Genomic DNA, 23296 nt, shown 5'->3' with positions numbered 1-23296 from the left:
ACATATACCACAAAACACACACACACACACACACAGGGGGGGAGAGAGGGGGAGGGAGAGAGAAGACAGAGAGACCCTTTTCTCTTAGCTGAAGCTAAGACTGCTTGCCTAACATACACAAGTCCTTGGGTCCAATTCCCTGCCTAAGAGGAGAGGGGAGGGGAGAGGAAGAGGAGGGGAGGGGGGGAGAAGCCTCTTAGTAACCCAGGGGTCAGTAGCTACCCAGGTCCTCAGGCCATGTGCATCAGCTGTAGAGCAGAGCAGAGCCCCCAGAATCCTATTGAATGAAGCAGCAGGACACTCAGACATGCGCGCAGTGGTTCCGTGCCCTTTCACAGAACCCTACTTTTCTAAACTTATTCTGTACTGGACCCAGTTCTTGTTGCTTCACCTGCAGTGTTATTTTAGACTAAGCCTAGTGATTTTCAGTTTAAGTAATTTGCCCCTCGGGGAACACCTGGCAATGTGTAGATACATTGTTGGCTACCACAAGTAAGGGCATGCTGTTAGCATCTATTGGGCAGAGGCCAAGCATGCTGGGAAACATCCTGCAAGGCACAGGACCACTCCATGCAGAGATATCCCACTGCAAAGCTCAGCCATGCAGAAGGTCAGAGGATTGTTCCTGTCCCACCAGGACACAGAGAAGGCGGGACCAGATGACATCCACAGAGAACATTTTCTTGAAGGGAGTGGATGCTCTCACTGCCGGTCATAATGGCAGAAAAGTGGAGCAGGGGCCTGAAGTCAGGGATGAGAGGACACAGTCACAGGGGGCTTCAGCCCATGAAGGCAAGGCTGATGCCCATATCAGGATGGCACTGTCCCCTGCCATCTGAAAACTCAGGACATGGTGGTTACCCTCAGAGAACACGGACAACACGTGTCTAGTCTGGATCCCCCTCCACACTTCTTCTTTGAGAGAGATTGAGATCATGAGTGTGCATGCCAAGATTTGAGTAAGATTATCAGAAGACAATTGGCAGGAGTTAGTTTTCTACTTCCGCCATGGGTGCCTGGGAGTTGGACTCAGGCTGGCAGATTGGTAGTGTCTTTCCCCACTGAGCCGCCTAACCAGCACCAAATTTTCAGTGTATTTTTCTCTTTTGCCTGGTAGTGGGGATTAAACTCAGGACCTTGTACATGCTAGACAAACATTTGACCTCAGAACCATGTGCCCAGTTTACTTTCTGTCTTTTGAGACAAGAATCTCCTGTAGTCCAGGCTAGCCTCAAACTTGATATGGAACCCAAGACGACCTTAAATTCCTGATTCTCCTTCTTTTGCCTCCCATGTACTGGGATTAGACATATACTACCACATACCATTTATGCAGTACTGGGTTTTTCTCGTAGGCAAGAAATACATTAATTGAGTTACATCCTCAATTCCTTTTTAGACTACGACTGCCTTGGGTCATTCTAGACCAGCAGTTCTCAACTTGAGGGTCAAATGATCCTTTCATAGGAATTGCAATTTATGTTATAATTCACAATGGTAGCAAAATTATAGTTACAAAGTAGCCACGAAAATAATTTTATGGTTGGGGTGTCACAGCATTAGGAAGGTTGAGAACAACTGCTCTAGAGCCACAAATAAATTTTCTTAAACTCCAAGACCTAGTGGGTTTAAAGTTCTTTCCGCAAAGTTATGATTCACTGAGCATTGACTGCCCTGGGCAACTTCCTGATAAGGCATTGACTAACTTTTCCTACAAAAAGCTAGATCAGAAGGATTTCCAGCTTTTCAGGTTAAGCCGTCTCTGTCACAATCCAGTTCTGCTGTTGTGGCATAAAAGCAGCCCCAGGGAATATGCAGGCAAAAGACCAAGACCACACTCTTGTGCAACTTAATTCAAAAGAACAGTGGAGGGCCGGACCACAGTTCTGAGTTATTTCTATTTATACAGCTACCCTATAACATAGGTACCTTGCTCTCATTTAGTAGATAAGGTAACTGAGCTCAGAAAGATGGGACAACATGGTGTGCTGGATAGTTTTATGTCAACTTGACATAAGCTAACGTCATCTGAGAGGAAGGAACGTCAATTAAGAAAATGCCTCCAAGACTGGAGAGATGGCTCAAAGGTTAAGAGCACTGACTGCTCTTCTAGAGGTCCTGAGTTCAATTCCCAGCAACCACATGGTGGCTCACAACCATCTATAATGAGATGCAATGCTCTCTTCTGGTGAGCAGACAAACATCCAGACAGAATACTGTATATATAGTAAATAAATCTTTTAAAAAGTCTCCATAAGATCCAGCTGTAAGGTATTTTCTTAATTAATGATTGATGGGAGAGAGCCCAGCCCATTGTGGGTAGAGCCATCCCTGGGCTGGTGGTCCTGGGTTCTGTAAGAAGACTGAGCAAGCCATGATGAGCAAGCCAGTAAGCAGCACTCCTCCCTGTCCTCTGTGTCAGCTCCTGTCTCCAGGTTCCTGTTCTGCTAGAGCTCCTGTCGTGACTTCCTTCGATGATGAAGAGTGATGTGGAAGTGTAAGCTGAATAAATCCTGTCCTCCTCAACTTGCTTTTTGGTTATGGTGTCTCATCACAGGAATAGAAACCATAACTAAGACACATGGTACCCACATAGCCAGTGACTAGACAGGCTGAGCGGGGAACTGTGGAAGCCCTCGTTCTTCACCATAGCAACCTCTCAACAGTCTGGGCAGCGACTGGAGGTGACCAGGAGATAAAGTCCGTGGGATAGGTGAGAACTGAGAATGGCAATGGAGGAGACTATTACATCATGAAACATGCCCTTAACAGTCCCAGGGGAGGCCATAAAAGAGAAAAAGTAGAGACTGTATTATAAGACATCAGTGTGGGCTGGGGTACAGTGAGGGAGAGTGTTTGTCTTGCTCACAGGAAACTCTATGTTCAGTCCTCAGCACCACAGAAACCCAGAGGTAGGGGTACACACCTGTTATCTCAAGACTTCGGATGTCAAAACAGGAAGGTCAGGAGTTCAAGGTCATCTTGACTACCTAGCATGCTAAAGGCTATCTGGACTACTACTTGAGACCCTTTCTCAAACAGGCAAACAAGCAAAAAAGACAACTTTCTGCTGTTCCTCAGAGTGGAGTTTGAAGTTGGAATGGCCTCTGAATGCTGATCCAATGCTTAGTAGTTTTTATAATGAGGAAGTCCTTTCTGATAGCTGACCTATAGCACTATAGAGTGTGTGTGTGTGTGTGTGTGTGTGTGTGTGTGTGTGTGTGTGTGTGTGTCTACACCCTTGTTTTCCCCTAATGGAAAAAAGAATGGTGTTTTCACAGTTCTCACACTTGATAACGTTCATTCATAGGCTACTTCCAACACTCCTTCCTAAAGGTGTGAAGTACAGTGGGGAAATCGGAGGCTTTGAAACCATCTACAGGTGCTGCCACTCAAAGCTGTACTAGCTGTGAGACCTGGGGGCCTTTCTTTGATTCTGAGCTTCAGTGCCAGCATTCAGGGAGTAACGGCTGTCTCACAGGACAGTCATGAGGAATCGGGTCATTTCAGAACAGTCTAAACAAGGTGAACTATATTACTGGAGCTTGGGACTTGCAGCAGAGTCTCAGTTCTTCCCCAGATTTAGGGGCAGGCTTCCAAACCTTCACAGTAGGTTCTCCCTTTTACTTCACCCAGAACACATCTAGAGCTCCCTGCATGTCTTGTTTTATGTCTAGCGCACAATGGCATTGTATTTCATTCCATACTAGTGTCTCCTTTGAAAACCTACCATCCTAGGTCAAATGTCATGTTCTCAGTGCCATTTCTGAATCATAGAGCCATGTCCGTAGATGGATGCTTACTGAGTACCTCCTCTGAGCCAGTCACAGATCCTGGATCCTGGGTGTCCCCCATGGGGGGGACATCTCCTTCAGCACATGGTCACACACTCTGAGTAACTCTCCTCCTGGGCACACACATGGGGGGGGGAACATCTCCTTCAGCACATGGTCACACACACCCTCACACTCTGAGTAACTCTCCTCCTGGGCACACATGACCCCTTACTGACCCACTACCACTCAAAGGCCCTAGAACACTTCCCTGTACACAGCAAGACCCAGATCAAAAGCTGCCGCTGGGGAAAGGTCTTCACTGATGGTCAGTCACTAAGTTAATGAAGCAAAGACCTTCCTGGGGCAATTAGGTGTAAGGACAGCACTCAACCCTGTGGTTCTCCAGTCTTCTACTAGATATCCATTTAAAGATGGGAACCTTGGGCTGGGCGTTAGTGGCACACACCTTTAATCCCAGCACTTGGGAGGCAAAGGCAGGCAGATCTCTGTGAGTTCGAGTCCAGCCTGGTCTACAAAGCGAGTTCCAGGAGAGCCTCCAAAACAATACAGAGAAACCCTGTCTCGAAAAACCAAAACAAACAAACAAACAAACAAAAAAAGATGGGAACCTTCCCTGCCTCCTCCTTGCTGATGGACCCATTACACCAACAGGTCTATCTAAAGTGGAGACTCTCAGGGAATTGCCAGCAGAAGAGTGGCTTTAAGATGGAGCCAAGCAGTGATAAGTGAAGTCCCAGACAGTAACAAACCGGGAGGCTCCCTCTAAGTAGACTGCAGGAGATGAAGGTGTCAGGAGAGGGCCATGGCTAAGGGTGGAGGTCATGTGTGAACATGGGTGGGCATGCTGAATCTCTCTTCTCAGCATCTCTGCATCCAGCTCATCTCACATCCTTCAGGACCTGCATCTGCATCTGCATCTCTGTTGAGTCTGCAGGCCAGTCGCATCACAGGTCTGCTCCTTCACCCTGTTCTCACACCAGCCACTATACTCCTAAGGAACACTGCAGTCATAAGGCCTCAGAAAAGGTGTTTTGTTGTTTTGTTTTTCGAGACAGGGTTTCTCTGTGAAACGGTCCCGACTGTCCTGGAACTAGCTTTGTAGATCAGGAAAAAGGCACTGATTGAGGATTGTTCCCAGAGAAAGTTGCATTTCCTCCTTAGATGCTGTTGAGATTTCTCCTCTGAGCAGTCTCACCAGCTTGATTCACATTTCCCAGGAGCATGCCACAGTGAGCTGTATCAAATGTTTGTTTATATCAACAGGTATTATTAGTCTATTGTGTTTTCCTTAACCACCAAGCTTTTTATCCCAACGAGGGGAAGAAAAGCGAATTAATTTAGCGTGATTTGTCTCTGACAAGTCTACACTGTCTACTTTTTTTTCAGTCCTGCATTTCCCCTGTGGCATGATGTGTCATGAAGAGTACAATCCCTGGCATCGTGTAAGTGTTGCTCAATGCTTCGGAAAGGGATGCATGTGAGGGCCAGGGGACCTGGGTCTGGCTAAGCAAGGCCTTTTGCTCTGCCTAGCCCACTTGCCAACTCTGTTTTCTTGGGCTTCTTTGTAAATGGGGCACAATTTAGACGGCTGTATCTGTGCTCCCTCTTCGCTATCCTACCAGGCAATAATGACCGTCAGGGACTACATGAATCCTCGGTGAAACCTAACTGAGGATGGCAGTCATCCTCAGGCAGGCTGCATGTTGGCTATCCATATACCTGGCTAAATCCTTCCAGCATGTCGCTATTCCCCCTTCCTCACATTCCTCTGGTCTCCCTTCCCAGTGTTTTCCACTCAATCCGTTCTTCATCCCACAGCCAAGATGGTCCTTCTCAAAGCTTCCCCTCACATGATTCTTCTACCTAGAACATTCTAGTAGCAGCTTCCTGCCGCCTTCCTAGCTGGCTGAGAGCTCTCCGACTCTAGCCCTCAGTTCTTTCTGTCTTCATTGAAGTCCTGTGTCGTTCTCATTATATATCAGCCTCCCAGCTGACCGTTGTGCAGGTTGTCCCTTTGTCCCCAATGCCCTTTCCCTGGCTCTTACATAACCCTCAGGACTTGGCTCATGCTGTCTCAGTGAACTTCCCCTAATTCAGTTTTCTCAACCTGTGGATTGTGACCCTTCAGGGGGTCAAACTACCCTTTCACAGGGATCACATATCTGATATCCTGAATATCAGATATTTACATTATAATTCTAACAGTAGCAAAATTACAATGATGCAGTAGCAACAAAATAATAATATGGTTGAGGGGTCACCACAACATGAGGAACTGTATTAAGAGGTTGCACCTGTCAGGAAGTGTTGGGGAAGTCTTATGTCAATAAAGTACTGTTGAGCCTATAGGGAACCAAGATGGGAGGGACTAGGAGTCCAGGAGAACTCTGGGTAGGAGAAACACAAGAGAGTCGACATGTGACGCCATGGGGGTAGGAAGCCGGGAACTATTTTCCGGTAAGAAACATACTTAGATTAACAATTATGGGGTAATTACTTAAGGCAGAGCTAGCCAGTAAGGGACAAGCAAGGCCAACAGCTTCATAATTAATACAGCGTCCTGTGTGTTTATTTGGGACTCATGCGGATCTCGAAACAGGCTCGCGTGGCAGAGCCCAGGCGACTGGCGGGGGATAAACCAAAGCGGCTAGCAAAAGAAAAAGCTTCTCTTAACATAATGGTGTCAGAAGTGGGATTCGAACCCACGCCTCCACAGGAGAAGAAAAGATTTGGGTTCCATCAAAATTAATTAAAATTCGATCAGAACAGAAAACATCTCAGGAGGAGGAAGATAACAGCCCATCTACAAATTCATAGTCCACCATGGGTAAAGGGACCTCCTAAAAGGAAAGAGAAGTGTTTTGGTTTTTGTCTTCACAGGTAAACTCAGCAAAGAATACTGGACTTATGGATTCCTGTAGAAGGATGAATAGCTACCCTGAGGACCATCAGACAAACAGTATCTCACTGTGTGGTATCAAAGTCTAAATCTCTCTATATTGTTTTTTCATAGTATCCTTTTATCTTTATTTCTTCACATACCTCAGTTCCCATTCATTTAACTGAAGCTGGCTTTGGAGTTGGATTGGCTCTCCTACTCTAAACCCAAGCATATTATTTAAATACAATTCCTAATTTCTGTATTATATCAAAGAGCCATTGATATAAGACAGAAGAAATAAAAAATGAGGGACTGTTATCTATGGATTTCTTTTTCTGAACAGTCTAATTTCCTCCAGGTTTTCCATCTTCCCTATTGTCACCTCCTCTGTATGCTTACATATGAAAGTTAAAATATTTCTTTGTTAACAGTAATGTTTGAGTTTTCCAGAGAACAAGGGATTTCCTGACAGCAATCTTCAACTGCTTCCGAAAGAGAATGAGGATCCACTTCCTTGACTTCACCTGATTCGACTGGAGGCATCTGAATTGCCCCACATCATTGACTCCACCTGACAAGCACTATCCTGAAACTGGCTTGAAACTACATCACTCTACACATCTCCGGACCAAGAAACTGAAACAGCACATCTTCTACAATCTGACCAGAGCTTCAAGATAAGAGCTTCAATCAACACTAGAACCCTAGTCAGGAACTTCAATCAAGCATCTCCTGCCATACTGAGACTGTCTGATCTACTGAGATTTTGTTATACTAACATTTTCTTTTCACAGGTCCCCATGAGATTATCATCGTCCCATCTCAGCAGGAAGTAGTTTTGAGAATTCCACGCCCCCTCTCCCTACTATTGATATTATAAGATAGTACACCTGTTAGTGTTAGTTTTCAATTATTTTAGAGTTGGGATTGGAAGGAGGTGTTCATATTTGGGTGTTTCTTTCAGATAAGTTTAGGTTTAGATAGAAGTTTGATACATTTTGTTCATGGACACAAGTTAGTTGTCCTTTTTTAGACTAAAAGGGGAATTGTAGGAGGAAGTCTGATGCCGCCATTAAACATGTGACTTACTAAGTCTATGCCGCCATTAAACATGTCGACTCTCTTGTGTTTCTCCTACCCAGAGTTCTCCTGGACTCCTAGTCCCTCCCATCTTGGTTCCCTATAGGCTCAACAGTACTTTATTGACATAAGACTTCCCCAACAAGGAAGGTTAAGAACCACTGCTCTAATCCTTTCCTGGGTCCGGGCTTTCTGCTCTGTGTTTTAAGAACCTGTAACTTGCTGACTCCCCAGATTGCCAGTCCCATAACGGAGCTCAGCCCTAATGCTTGTCTATTTCCTCCCCCCAATGTTTGGCATATGATTCACTCAGTAAATATTTATGGTATGAAGTAAACTGATTCTCTCAGGTGTATTGAAACCTGTAGTCTTTGACTAATAAATTGTGGTCAGCTCATTGATGTATTAATTTTTAAAAATCAAACATTAATTGGCTAGGGACATAGTTCAGTTGCTCAGGTTCTTGCCCAGCATGCACAAAGTCCTGGGTTCCATCCCCAGTACTGCATAAATCCAGGCACAGTGGCACCCACCTGCAATCCCAGTGTTTGAAAGGTGGAAGCAGAAAGATCAGAAATTCAAGGTTATTTTCAGTTATAGAGTGAGTTTGAGGCCAGTCTGGCATACATTAGTCCTTGCTTCAAAAGATAAATAAACAAATAAATAAAAATAGGCATTTAGTCAAGCTGAAACTACAGTTTGTCTCTGGCCTTCCTGGTAACCAAAGCCAAGAAGGGAAACAGTGACTTCCATGACTGCCTCAGACCTGCTACAAGACAGCTTTGTCACAGCACGCTGAGTGTCACCTCTTTTATTCTCCATTTCTCATGTAGTTTCCAAAGAGGGGCTACTCCAGAAGAGTACCAGGCTCGATTGGCTATAATCACCCTTGGATACAATAAGCAAAGCCCACTCTCTTCATGACCAAGGCACTTCTGCTGGACCATGTGTCATGGAAAGAGGGACAGCAGACCTGTCTGTATGGAATCTGCACGTGTCCCTATGAGAACTGCACGGTCTTCCATGTTCCACCCAGAGGTCCCGCAGCTAATTGAATCACACATAAAAGATTGCAAAAGCGTTGTAAACGGTAAGGTGAACTAAACAGAACCATCTGACTTAGAGTTATACCAGTTCTGAGTCAACCTTTATAGACACAAGGAGTTGGCAGCCAAGATTTGTTCCTTCCTGGTTGGCATAAATGAAAAGACAGGCTGGGACTCAGAAAGCTTGCCCTGTAAAGGGATACTTCTGTAAACCAAAAGGACACGTAAATTACATTGCTAAAAGTCCTTTATTTACCCAAAACTACCTGAGTGTATGAGCTGTGAATGGATGGAAGCTCAGTAAAGCTATATTCAAAATTGAATGAGTCCCTGTCCTTCTTGGACCCTGTGAGCAGAGTGTGTGCAAGGCATTGCCTTTCCCATTCTTTGACCCTTTCTCCATATTCCTAGTGTCTAGAACTCTGTTTCTCAGTGAAGATTTGTGAAACAGCTACCATATTTCCATGGTGACAAGATCCATGCCTAAAAGCTCAATGGGTTGTGCATGCCTCTAATCCCAGAACTCAGCAGGCTAAGGCAGAAGAAACCCAGGATTCAGGTAACCTGAGAGACACAGGGAGACTCTGGTCTCAAAAAAGACCTATCTTGGCTTCAGAAATGCTAAAATGTGGGGAAGGCAGATACACAGGAACCATGGCAGGTGCGCTTACTATTTCCTCCTCCCATGGTGCTGCCCTGGGAAAGTCTGGCTGGGACTCCAGGACTCCTTCACGGCAGGGTTGCCTGGCAGAGCAAGGTTAGAAAATGATCAGGAAGAAAGGGCCTGTCTTCCCTGCAGACTGTGGCTTTCTCTAAAGCATTCTGTGCACCACTTTCTTCCTTGCTATTGTGGATTAGATTTGACATGTTCTCCCACATCTGGTCCCCAACTGGTGGGGCTATGGAGAGGTGATCAGCTCACCAGGACAATAACTTCATCATTGGAGTAATTAGTGTGTTCATAGCTTAATGAGCTCTCAGAAGGCAGGACTGACAGAGGAAGAAGGCTACTAAGAGAGGGTCTGTGAAGGGTATATGTGATGCTGCAGCCTCTCTGTTCCCTGGCTGCAGTGAAGTGAGCAGTCCTGCCCCAGCTCATCCTCTCTACTGTGATACCATGGTGTCCTCCTTCACGCAGGCCCAGATCAATGAAGACAACTGGTGAAAGCTGTGAAACCAGAAAGAAAAAACAACTTTGCTTTGTTAAGCTATTTGCCTTGTCAGGTGTGGCAATATATGCCCTTAATCTCAGTACTTGGGAGGCAGAGGCAAGGGAATCCCCTGAGTCCAAGGCCAGTCTGTTCTACACAGCAAGTTCAATGCCAACCAGAGGTATACAGGGAGATCCTTTCTTTAAAAAAAAAGTGTTAGCAGGTCAGCGGTGGTACACACCTTTAATCCCAGCACTTGAGAGGCAGAGGCAGGTGGATCTCTGTGAGTTCGAGGTCAGCCTAGTCTACAGAGAGAGTTCCACGGCAGGCTCCAAAAGCTACAGAGAAACCCTGTCTTGTAAAACCAAAAAAAGTATTTTTCTTAGGCATTTTGTCACAATGACACATTCATAGGCACTAGAACTATTAGTGCCTGCTTGGAACTAAGACACACATGCACTCTCTCTCTCTCTCTCTCTCTCTCTCTCTCTCTCTCTCTCTCTCTCTCTCTCTCTCTCTCTCTCTCACTCACTCACTCACACACACACACACACCAGCTTTTTGATTCAGCCCTTTTGCCAAGTTAAAGCTCTCTTTTAGTCAAGCACATAGGAAACCATGCATCCGCTCTTCTCTAGCCGTGAAGACCCTGCAAGGATCTAGACATATGCAGTTTATAGCCCCATCAGCCCCAGGTCATGTTTGTTTTCATTTTTAGGTTCAGGCGCCCAGGATGCGCCTGCTTTCTGGGAAATTGGTGCTTGACTAAAGTGACCTTGGATGTGCAACCAGATATGTGGTGTCTAGGTGCCAAGAAAGCACCAGGAGATTAGATCCACCTTCATCCTGGTCTGAAGGACAAAGTCAGAAAGAGCATTCTGGGCTGGGAGGCTCTTTTGTGTTTTTGTCTCATTCTTCCCTTCTCAAAAAAAATCCTTTGCTTATTCAGAATATAAAAGGATATCTACTGGCTATAAAAAAAAACCATAGTTCATAGAGAAATCACATGGGTGCATTGGGTGCTCTGGTGTTATCAGGTATTAAACTAGACAAGGACATGGATTTTAGCTTTGAGCCAGTCTCTTTCCATGGATTGTCTTATTTGATCCTCACCACAGCCCTAAGAAGCCCAGGGTAGTTCTCAAATTTGAGAACACACCAGACTCATACAAAGGGTTTGCTAAAATGATGACTGAGCCTACCCAGCAGAGTTCCTGATTAGGGGGGTAGCCCTGAGGAAGGGCCAAGAACCTGCATATCTAATGGTCACATTGATGCTGATGGTCTCGGCCCAAGGACCATGCTTTGAGAAACACTGAGCTAGCTGCTATCACTCCCGGTTGTGTAGCTAAGGAACTGAGGCACAGAACACTCAAGTCACTTTCCTAACACCAGCCAAACAGAAAGTGACCTAGTGGATGTGTTCAAGATCTTCTGGCTCCTGGAATCACCTCACTTCCATGTCCCAGTTTTCTGCCAACCCCCACCACCCAGTCATCACACCCAACTGTAAGGATGAATACTGCCATCTGTGTCCTCTCCAAGGCCAGCTGTAGTCATTAAGACACAGGAATTTGGGGAGCTGCAGACCAAGAGTCTCCAGGACACACTCAAGCCCCAGTTCTGCAACCCAGGAAGAATGAGGCCCCTTGCAAGTGGGCAGGCCACACCACATCCCAACAGGCCCTGCATGCCACCACTTTAATTAGCAGTAACTGGGACTGGAGCCCAGATTGAATAAATGAGAGAGGGTCAGATTGCTGGTCTCAGAGAAATCCCCCAGCACAGGGGCAAGATTGAGTTCTCTAATAGGAAAAACATGCCTGGCCTTTTCCAGCCTCCAAAGAGTGCTTTGCGCCTTTATTCATGCTCAGGATGGCAGCTGTGGGACACTGGAAAAAGACATGCACCCCCTTAATTAAATATGCCTTGTAATTGCATGTGCCCCCGGCTGCCATTTTCGGCCCTTCCTTTGGCTTCAACAGGCCTGCACTTATTACTGCAGTTTGGGGGTGGGGCCACATGGGTCTACATCCCTGCTGTAGGGTAGAAAGAAAAGTTGGCTTTCCAGACTTCTTTCCTGTGTTCCATCTCTGGGTCTTAAAGTCTAAGAAAGACTTAAAGAGAGCGTGCAGGGCCCCAGGGCACATGTGTTGGCAACAGCTTTGTATTCCAGCAGAGGCAGGCAGAGGGCAGGTGGAGGCAGGGCCTGCAGGACGTGAAGGATGTGAATGCGATGTCAATTGCTATGGAGGATCCCAGCCTGATTTCCAAAGGGAATTCTCTGTGTGTTCGTGTTCATGTGTGCGCAAGATGAGCAATCTCAACGGTCTCTCCGTGGGACCTGGGGTTAAGCAATTGGGCTGGGTTAGCTAGCCAGTAAGCCCCAGGGATCTGTCTGTCTTTGTCTCTCCAGCACTTGGATTACAAAAGTGTCACCACTCCCAGATCTTATGTGGTTCTAGGGAGAACCTTAACGCTTGTGTGGTAAGCACTTTACTAAATGAGCCATCTCCCCTGCCCTCCAAAGGAAACTTTTCAGAATGGAGAATCCATTGTGTGAGGGAGGAACAAAGACTTGGAGAAAGGACAGCGGTGTTGGCAATGCATGGCAGTGCCTGGGACACACCAAATCTTCCCCAAGCCAAAGACTGTCCAAGCTATCACTAAGCTGACAGGAAGACCAATGTTCTACTGTACCATTGCCCCCAACACAGTCAAGCCCCCATTGATCCCAAATCCCACACGACAAGATGGAGAGGCTAGCCTTGTAGATACTCTGTGAGTGATGACTTGAAGGGAAGTGGAACTCTCCAGGGGAGGCCTTGGTGTCCATGTTCCCCAATATTGTGATTTGCCTGAATCTTTTTCAAGCTACATCAAATCTATAGACAACCAAACAATGTCTGGTACCATCAGATGTCAACACCATGACCATTCTCTGCTCTTGGTTCATTATTTTCAGTACTGACATTCCTTTTTGGTTGCCTCATTGTTTCAAATACACTGGATTTGTGTGGGGTGTGTGTGTGTGTGTGTGTGTGTGTGTGTGCTCAAGCCCACGCATATGCATGCACATACATCATGGTGCATATAGAGAGATTAGAAGACAACTTGCAAGAAGAGTCGGTTCTCTCATTCCATCATGTGGATCCCACCTGAGCAAACTCAAATTGTCAGGCTTCGCTGTAGACACCTTTGCCCGCTGAGTCATCTTTCCAGCCCACAAAGGGATTTTTGTTGTGTTCTTGATATAAGACTATCGAAACCTGCCTATCTGGGGAAACTGACTCTACCAACTAGCTGGAAATTTTCAGTTCTTGCATCAAACCTGATGTACATACAAGCAAGTGCGTTTATCATAAGCCAACAGCTTGGTGAATTTCCATAAGCTGAACACAGTGCCCATGTCAAGGAACTAAATACACCCAGCTACCCCGGATGTCACTTCCCAGTCACCTCCTCACCACCCCCAGAACACCCCCTCTTCTGACTTTCAGCCACAGATTTGCTTTACTGGGCTGGAGTTTGTCCTCTGCTCACATGACAGCCTAACTTGCAAGTCAGTCACTCAGCAGTTGAACAGGTCAAGTGACCAGCTCTACAGGGAGGATGGGCTCTGTCTTTAAGTCAGGACTGGTAGGGGAGCAGGTTGTATCACCTTTCTTCTCTCATGATGGAGTCTCAGAATTCTAAAGCCATCCCAGGAACAGATGGGCAGGACTTGGCCCATCCTGGCTGGAAGATGGTCCTACGTCTGGAGCTCTACCATGAGGCTCAGTGCCAGGGACAGGAGAAGAATTATTTTCCACATACTTCTAGAAGTTTCCTCTGTGTAAGAGATGCCAGCACAATCAGTGGGACAAGTTAGCACTGACTCTCCGGCTAGAAGGATCTTGGGAAGTGTCTGCATAGAGTCCTTTAGTGGCAGACATGAGAATGTCTAAGGCCTGAAGTATGACTCAGTGGTCAGTGTTCATCTAGATTCTAGAGGCCTTGAGTTAGATCCTCAGCACGCCATGAATAAACAAATAATTCTGTGTCTTGGGGAATGTTTTTAAAAATGCAGCTTTCTCAAGTCCCTCCTTACATACAGACTGAGACCCAGAAACTTGCATTTTCAGAAGGAACGCCAGAAGATTCTGATGTAGTTGATGCCAAGTTGTAGACCGAGGAACACTGGTCTAGATAACTCCACCCCCAGGGTTGCACATGGAGCAAGTGAAGCCCAGAGGGCCCAATCAGCTTCCTGAGAATCACAGAATCCAAGTGACACACACATGCGCATACATGTTTACACAGGCACACAGACTGAGGGGCCACTATGTCTATTCTTCCTTTGGTGGACTCTCACTCTGTCCTTTTGTAAGGTAGGTATGAAGACAGGGAACAGAACAGAGTTTCCCCAAAAGCCCAACTCTTTCCTGTCTCCCTCCAATCTGTCTAACTGCCTTCTTCCTAAAACCCAGATCTGTTCTCTGCCCTGCCCCACTGCAAGCAGAACAAGTTGGAATTTTCTGGCTACCTCTGCTTGACCCAATCTTTCTGACCTCCAAACACATGACTCTTCTATAAACCCTTCTCCATGCACATCCTTCCAATTCCAGCTTGCTCAGCCTCCCCTCTGTCCATGTGATGCCCTTGGTACCTGGGCCAACAGTGCATCCCCCACCTTCCCCAGGCCTCCCGTTCTCTTAAGGCCCAGATAGAAGCCTGGTTCCTTCAGGAAGTCTAGTGACTTCCAGCTCTGGATCTCTCCTCTGACAATCAGAGCCCTGGACCATACATTTGCAATCTGCTGCTACTACCTATTATGTTCTGCTTTGAATTATGAACTTTAGTGATTCCCAGCTACAGAGCTCAGCATACCCTTCTAATTACCCACCCACCTAGTAACGTTTCTAGCACATAATAAGTACATAAAGGATGTTAGTAATAGAGGAGCTATGCAGTGCTGGGGGGTGGGGTGCAGAGTACCTGGAGGTTCGGCCTGGGAGAATGTGCTTTTCTATAGGTTCAGTGACTTTTCTATGCTTCCTGGGCTACCAGAACATTCCAGGCTAATCCTTGCACATGAAGGTCAGACAGTACGCTTCTGCTTTCATAACCAATCTCTCTGACTGTCACCACCCCATAGCCACTGCATTTCCTGGTGCTAATGTTAGCACACCTCTGCTTTCGTCTGGGCCAGTGAGGTCACTTCTATGCTGTATCTTGTGCAGGGTCTATGACTCTGTCCTTATCAAAAGATCACTAACTTCCTGTGCCTGCCAGAGGGCCGACCAAGTGCCTGCCTTCCCAGTCCCACTCCAGCTAGTGGTGACATTGCCAGTTCACTGAACAATGTCACCCACCAGTTGTCTTGCAGGCTGACCAGACTGGCCAGCATGTTCTTGACCCAGTCCCATAGAAGCCCTGGACCATATTTAACGTAAGTCTTCACTAAGGACTGACCATCATCTCTGCATCCATGACTTGCTTACAACATGGCCACTAGAAGTTAATTTCAGATCCACTGACAGCTTAAGTTCTAGGGCCTGCGCCAAATTTCCAGAAAGGAGCCCTTTCTTCTTTGTTTATTGTAGGAAAGACGTCCTGGGAGGAGGAAGGTTTCTCTCCTGCCAGGGCCCATGTAGCTGGAGGTCTGGGAGAAATTCTTACTGGAATTTGGAAGTCTCACTACTGAGTCTCACAGCTCAAGTGCCTATGTCAGTCTTTCTGTCTGGAGAGAATGCACAATGTAATTCTGAGGAGGGTCCATTCTCTACTACTGAGTCTCACAGCTCAGGTGCCTATGTCAGTCTTTCTGTCTGGAAAGAGTGCACAATGTAATTCTGAGGAGGGTCCATTCTCTATGATACCCAGCTTTCCCCAACCACACCCCAAATAACCTCAACCAGTTTCTAGGTTTCTTATTAAATACAGTCATCTCCCAAAAAATATATTTAAAATCTCTACTTACCAACATAAGTCCACTTGGATCCTATAAAAGACAGAAAGAAACAAATAAGTACAATACAACGGCACTGACAGAGCCGGGAAGACACTGCACATTTAGTTTTTAAGAGGGTGACACTGAAAAGGAAGTCAGTGCCCCCAAATATGAACTTCTGTTTTGGAGCCAGAACCATGACTCCTCAGAGCTGTGCTCCACACAGAGCTCAGGATGGGGAGTTTGTGGACTCAGGAGGGGCATCTGGAATAGATGCCACCCCCAGACATCTTAGAAAAGCCAAACATTATTAACTGAGCAGGGAATTCCATGTAACTTGAAACCCTGAAACCATCAAAATATTCTTCCAGTGGAAGTTCTCTCTCCTACCCTCCCTTCCCTCTTCCGGTAGATACCTTGTGTATGGGGTGATGGTGGGTCCCTCACAATGGGCTACACATCCACGAGTTCTCTTCCCTCCCCTACTAGAGACATTATTTGGCATCTTGCTTTTATCTACTTGACAACTTGTCTTGGAGAACTCATACATCAGTACCAGGAGAGCAGAAAACTCCCTGCCAGTGGAAGGTGTTTTCCCCCAAGGGAGCTGAGCTACCATCCGCCTCTGAGTTTGGATGCCAGCAGTGGCAGGAACGTGGAGGAGAGACTCCGACAGGAATATAACCTGAGTCACCCACCGTCTCCCACTCTACCCCTTTCACACGTCACACAGGTCCTCCACTCCTCCTTCAAACGATATCTTTGAACAGTTGCTGCAGCACTCTCCCCTCCTGTCACCCAGCTGCTCATGTTCACCTTCCTTCTGGAAGAAGACTTAACCATCAAATACAAAGTTTGATTCGGTAACTTGTAAAGCCACATTTCTGTGGTAAGACTGACACATCCAACTAGGGACAATACAACTCCTAACCACCTCTCTCCTGGCATCTCTAAGTTTCTGTGGTTGGGAGGAGCAGCTGGAAGACTAAGAACTGGCCTCCCCTTTGTCTCCCAATAAAATGTAGTGTCAAGGATCTGGCCACTCACCGTGAGCAGGAATTTCCTACTCAAGCCTATGGTGGTTTTTAAAAGCTGAAAGAGAACCTTGAACTCCTCCCCACCCCCATTGTTGCTATTATTGTCTTGTTTAATGGCTTTGCCTCCAAGTTAATTTTGTTTTTAATTTTCAAAGCTAACTGGTAATTTTGATCAAATGAGACATCTGTCATAGTTTAGAGTCAGATGGTTCTACAAGGCTTTTTAACCAGTATCAGCCCCCTGAAAGTCACATGCCATTTAGTTGTGTCCTAGGACAACCATTTTGGATCCTTTTAAATAGTTCTTTGAGTATTTTCTCCACCTTAGGAAACATGTTTATATTGTCCCCATTCAGGTTTTGTAGAGCCAAGCACTATTTATTGATATCCCACCTTGGAGGAGAAGAACTTAGTTTTCACAGGTGATGTAAAGTGGCCTGTCTTAGACCGTGTGCCTACTAACAGTCTTGGCACATTTGTCACTCATGTACCATGTTCCCATGAATTTCAGGAGTTTCCTAAGGGGGCCAAGCTCCTCCTAGAATAGAACCATTACCTTTCCAAAAAAAAAAAAAAAAAGCTGGGTCTGGGCAGCTCAGAGGTTCTTGTTGGAGCCTGCAAACCCAGCTGGCATTGGGCAGGGAGATGCCCCAAGGAAAGGGTATTTAGCAAAGTCCAGGCCAGGGAGGGGTTCAGGGTCCTGCCCTGCCTGCTTTCTGCCTTGGGGGCTAGCAACTTCCAGGTGCTAATGACACTACATCCAGGCAGCACGAGCCTGAACAGCCCTCCACCTCCAGTTCAGACACAGCAGGCTCAGCTGAGCTCTCTGAAGTGTCCCTCAGTCATAGTAACAAAGAGCTCCACGCTGTCTCCAAAAGACCTTCAGCTTCACCTTCCGCTCCTCCCACCCCTGGACCAAGGGCTTTTCTTGCAACGGTGATGAATTTCAGTCCCCCAAGTCTCAGCAGAGCATACTTTGACCCCTTACTCAGCTAACCCTCCAGCCCCAACTTTGGATTAGCTGGCCTTCTGTCCGCCTCTGTGAGTTTTGTTTGACTCAGGAGCAAGGCAGCCAGGAAACTGGTCCAATAAATAGCAGTGTAAAAGCTTAGAACCTAGAGGTAGCTAAGACAGCTCAGTGTGTGGTGGAAGTGGGTGTTAGTTAACTGCGAGCTCCCCCAAGGCACTTGGGAAGATGAGGAGAGAAGGGGCCAACAAGGAGAACAATGGGGAGTAGCTGTCAGAGAGGGAGCCCCAAACTTGGAGGAAAAAAATCAGTAGAAAGCCCATCTCTCCTATGTGAGGTGCTCAGTACTAAAAGACTTCTGGTGAACTTCGGTCTCCATAGATTGCTTGAGAGTTAGCAGTTAGCCAAAGTTAGCAGTTTTCAAAATTGATCCCCATTTGTGGGAACTTCTCTCACCTCCTGCTTCTTCCTGACTGCATGGGGAAGGTGACAGTAGGCAGACCCTGCCAGCCAGCAAATGAAGATTCAGCAAAGGGGTAGGTAGCTTGTTACCCACAGGTCTGGCCTTTCCCACAGGCAGTGACATCCTCTGAGGAGAAGGAAGCTCTCTCCCTACTGCCTAGCAGAGAGGGAGGGGGCCGATTTTTTTCAGCCATTATGGTCACTCTTGGTCCTTTCCATAAATGTTGCATCCCAGGAACTGTATACCCACAAGCATCACCACGATGTGGAGATTGTCACAAGCAAGACCTAGTCACTGTCCTCTCCCTAAGAAGAGTAGCTCGCATCCCTTTCTTGTTCTAAGGGAGTTAATTAACCAGGCTTCGGACATGAGCCCACAGCTCAGGTTCCTCTCCCCACCTCAACCCAACACCCTACTCAGCACCCTTGCCCTTTGGAGTTCAGCCCTTATCACAATTAGAAATAGGGGTGCACACACATGTAGGTTCAGGGTAGTAGAGTCCTCTAGGGGAAAGACAATGATTAAGGATGGGCTACCTTATCCCTTTGACATGGAGGTTAACTGCTTCTGTCTGAGGGTTCTCAAGACCAGCCTGACTTCCCTTCTTGCCAATCTCTAGCACCACTCAGGAAGCCAGACATTTCTCAGCGCTCTGCAGGTGGTTCCGGGATTCTGGCTAACAAGTTAACAAGCCTCATCTCCAAAGCTAGTGTGCTCCAAAGCTAGTGTGCTCAGTAAAAAGCAAACGAGTAAGGCCAACTGTGCACAAAGCACCATTAAAAACCTCAGTAAATTGTGCATCCTAAACGAAACGCAGGCATCCTTCCTTTAAAATGGGCTCCTTCCCTGCTCCCTCAGTAGTGATTTTATTTTATCTTGCAAGAGCCTGGCAAGAAATCCTTCTGCCCAGGCATGGCTGATTGTGCAGGACTCTTAAAAAAAGCAAGCAGAAACTTTACCGTTGAGTGGGGCCGAGCTGGAAGGCTGCACAGTTAGGATCACCAGCAGGAGGACTATGGTCGCGTGCAGGCTGCGGTGGGGCATCTTTGTCCTGGCGACTCAAGGCTGCCGCTGGCTCTCGGGCTGTGAGGCACTTGGAGCTGAGGCTTGGAGCTGACTGGGGTGCACCAGCGCAGCATGCGCCCAGCCTGGGACCACAGCGTGCTTGTGGGCAGTCTGCAGTGTAGGCTCTAGGCTGCTCACAGGCTGCTTTTTAAGCTGCGACTCAACCCCCAAACATGATGTCATCGTGCAAGGGGGCGGGGGCAAAACGCCCAGTCTACCCGAGAGCCCCAGGTCCTAGGTGAGTTGCAGTCCTAACTTAAGTGGCCTTCAATGGCCCTTTGGCCGGTCCTCTGGACCACCTGGGGAGCCAGTTCTCCCAGGGAGCTGTGAGAAGTCTGGGGACCATGCATCACTTCACTGAATGTGGCCGTGGTGTGTCACTGACCTTATTTGAAATCCCCACTCCTAGGACCCTGTTTGAGCCAAGGCTTCCATCAGCGACTGAATGCTCCTGCATGGTCTGGACACGGGTTAGCTAAGTAGCTGTGAATTGCACAGCATATCCAGATTAAGCTCCTTTCAATAAAACCACAAAGAGACTGCGAATAGGAAAATAGTATAATGGGAAACACATGAATGAAGAGCTTTACTGCGATTAGAATTTCCCCCAGGAAAAGGCTGGCTCACAGTATCTGCCCATCCTCAGTAGGAAGCTGCAGGAGAAGGTGCCCTCTTAAAGCAGTAGTGAAAGAAAAGGCCTTGCATCGTTATTGGATGTCTAAAAGCATCCGAGACTGGGCTAGGGTTGTGTGTCTCAGTCTGGGTCAGTGGCCAAGCTGTGTGCAGTGCAGGTTTACCACCTGAAGCTGTGTGCAGTGCAGGTTTACCACCTGTTGCTGCTTCCACCCACTTTCTCATATCTCTGCCTGCTTTGCAATATGCACACTTATGCTGGATGAAAGCACGCCATTCTGACCTTCGTATTTATCCCATGTCCAGCTAAGTCTTAATGAGCTGCTGCCCTGCTGCCCCCACCCTTATTTCCTGTATCTTCTGTTTGTTATTCCCAACCCTGAGACTGTTTCTGCTTCCTGCATCCCTGGGTCTTCCATGTGTCTCTGTACCCCTCCAGATGAGGGTCCTGGTTACCTTCCCTAGGAACCCTGACCCCCTACTGCCTACCCACATGGCTCAGTAACCTGGCTCATCATGCCTTCTTCTCTGTACCAAGGCAACCAGTGCAGCCCTCTCCAGTCTCTGTCTGTTGATACTCAGCCTACACAGACTCAAGCTGGCCTTGGTGACTAATGAAGCCACTTGTTCACCTAGAACTTGGAGGGGATGAGCAGCTGAGAACCACCAGGAAGTAGGTGCTACCTGCATTTCAAGGGGTGTTACTGTTCTGTCCCTAACAGCCCAGCTATTGTGTGGGTAATAAAGGGCTTGAAATCTCTTCAAGGAAGTTGTTACAATGACAATTTTGTCTCAAGCATTTCCAGACCACAATAAGCTTAAGGGTGACCTTTTCTCCATGATAAATGGCCTTGGGTGAGCTCTGGAGTGATCTAGGCAGTGTCTTTAGAAGGTGAAATGAACTAGGGAGCATGAGAGCCAGGGAGACCCCCAGAAGTTCGGGGATGTGGACTCTGGGTCAAGTGAAGCCACGACTAGTTCCAGGCAAACTGGACCATGCCCGGACACCTGTCTGTGCCAATGCCACACTGGCTGTTTTTCAGTATGTCAGAAGATGTTCAGTTCAACTCCTCCTGAAATGTCCACTTTAAAAGGATCCCCAAAGACGGAGAGGTGAAAGGATAGAAAGGTGGATGTAATAAAACAATAAGACTAGATCATAAACTCGTTTCATACAGAGAAAATTTGTGTGTGTTTATTGTGCCTCTATCAGAAAGCTGACTAATAGGAAAAGAGTGGTTAACGAAAGAGAATCAAGAATATAAGCTAAAGTTCAGTGTGGTGGGTTATCCCTGAAGTCTCAGCACATGGGAAGCTGTGGCAGGAAGATCTCTGAGCTTCGTGGGAAACTCTGTGTTAAGGAGAAAGGGGCAGGGTAAGACTGGAGGGGGGAATGAGAAAACGGCTCAGAGGGTAAAGGCGCCGGGCGAGCCTAACGATCTGAGTTGATCCTCAGATTCCCACTGTAGAAGAGAACTGACTCTTTAAGGCATTCTCTGACCTCCACGTGTATGCCAGTCCTCTCTGAGAGCAGTACATGGTTTTAACCACTGAGTTTTCTCTCCAGCCCCCAAAATTTCGTAATCTCCATAAACAGTGTCACTTAGTTGGGACGATTCATCTTTGTGTGAAGCCAAAGAAAGGACTGCATGGAGGAAAACTAATACTGATTGTCTACTGTTCATTCTTAAAGTCACCTGTGGGGTGGCACTAGGTTTAGGAATCTGAGGCTTGTAGAAGCTCACTCAGTCCTTTCTTGACACAGATTCACAAAGCTTTTGAATGGGCAAAGATTGTTTTCTTGACCCAGATAACTCTATCTCCAAGACAGGCTTTTTCCATGGCTACTCACCAAAGCTTTGGATGAGACATGTATGCTTGTCTCTTAGCCCCACACAAACAATAATAATAATAATAGTAGTAATAATAAAGTGTTTAAAAAGAAAGGGCCAGACGTGGTGGCATGTGTCTTTAATCCCAGCACTTGTGAAACAAAGGTAGGCAGATCTCTGTGAGTTCAAGACTAGCCTGGTCTACAAAATGAGCTACAGGCCAGCAAAGGCTATATACTGAGACCTTGTTTCAAAAGAAAGAAAAAGGGCAGAGAATTGCCATAAAGACTTAGAGTGAATTTGAGGGGGAAATGTTTTTAAAGGATCAGAAGTGGGGAAAGCAAACTGAAATGGATAGAATGAACAAACTTTAAAAGTGAGTCGAGCTGAACAATGAGTCCCTAACCAGTTTACATCCCCAGCTCCGGGTATCTTTTTCCTGTTTGCTGAAACTTGTGTATCTCTACAAATGAGGACCAGCTTTGACATCATCAGATGGGGTTGCTGCCTGCCAATGAACAGCCCATCACTCATTGATTCAGGATTGGGCTCTTCTGTGCATAAAATGTGGTAATGGACCCAGGGAACAGCACTGTTTAATGCTACATCTGAACAGACCCGTGGGCCAGGCTGGAGTGTGAATGTCTGGGTAAGAGCACCAATTGGCTATCTAGAGGTCTGGGCTGAAACAGCTGTGCCACCCGCTTCACGCAATGTTCCTGTCTGTAAGAGGAGTAAGCCCTGCCCCTGGTTGCCTAACAGAACCTATATAGAGCTAGAAGGAGGGACAAGTGAGTGAAAACATTTTTGTCCATTCATTCATTCATTCATTCATTTGCTATGTGGCAGGGACAGTGCTAGGCAAGGTCTTGTTCTTGGAGGGCACACAAGTGGAGAGCAAATGATCACACAAATAACACAGGGTTATAATTGGAATGGTGCAATGGAAGGTAGCCGTATAACCCAGAAGGCCTCCTTCTGTCGGAGACTGCTGACAGAAGACATCATCAGTGTGAAATCAGATTCCATGACTTCATAAACCCTTTGAAATAACAGCTATTACCAGGCTCCTCCTTCCCAAGGCAGCTGCTGTTGGGCATTTGCCTAGTCTATAAGCTGTTAGCCTTTCATATGGAGTGGCTAGATATTGAGAACTCTTTTTCTTCTATTAAAAGTATGTATAGGAGTCAGGGGAGGAGGATATGTACACATGAGTACAGGTGTGTACGGAAGTCAGAAGGGGGTGTTGGTAGATCCTGGAGCTGGAGCTTCCCCACGTGGGTGCTGGGAATGGAAGACAGTCTTCTTTGAGAGCAGTACATGATTTTAACCATTGAGTTTTCTCTCCAGTCCCAAGAATTTCATTTCTTAAGGTAGGGATAAACTCCATAAACAGTGTCACTTAATTGGGA

At 46.7% G+C, this 23296-nt stretch overlaps 1 protein-coding gene across 4 annotated transcripts in view; it reads right to left on the bottom strand.

The window, feature by feature from the left end:
* Nucleotides 1–19563, bottom strand: part of Ca12 (carbonic anhydrase 12) — a 67131-nt gene extending 47568 nt beyond the window's left edge. For 2 of the 4 annotated variants that reach the window (XM_005075510.4, XM_005075509.4), the window contains exons 1-2: nucleotides 19314–19562; nucleotides 15918–15938 (exon numbers count right to left, since the gene is read on the bottom strand). In XM_005075510.4, coding sequence (XP_005075567.1) covers nucleotides 15918–15938; nucleotides 19314–19398 — 106 coding nt within the window. In that variant the 5' untranslated portion in view covers nucleotides 19399–19562. Of the gene's footprint in view, nucleotides 1–15917; nucleotides 15939–19313 lie in introns of all 4 variants that reach the window. The other 2 variants (XM_021230361.2, XM_005075511.4) reach the window with 2 other exon arrangements.
* Between the last annotated feature and the right edge of the window lie 3733 nt (nucleotides 19564–23296).

The sequence above is a fragment of the Mesocricetus auratus genome, unplaced genomic scaffold, assembly GCF_017639785.1.
Source record: "Mesocricetus auratus isolate SY011 unplaced genomic scaffold, BCM_Maur_2.0 Super-Scaffold_100691, whole genome shotgun sequence".
Taxonomy (NCBI): domain Eukaryota; kingdom Metazoa; phylum Chordata; class Mammalia; order Rodentia; family Cricetidae; genus Mesocricetus; species Mesocricetus auratus.
The sequence above is the reverse complement of the archived record's forward strand: the minus strand, read 5'-3'. Positions and strand labels throughout refer to the sequence as shown.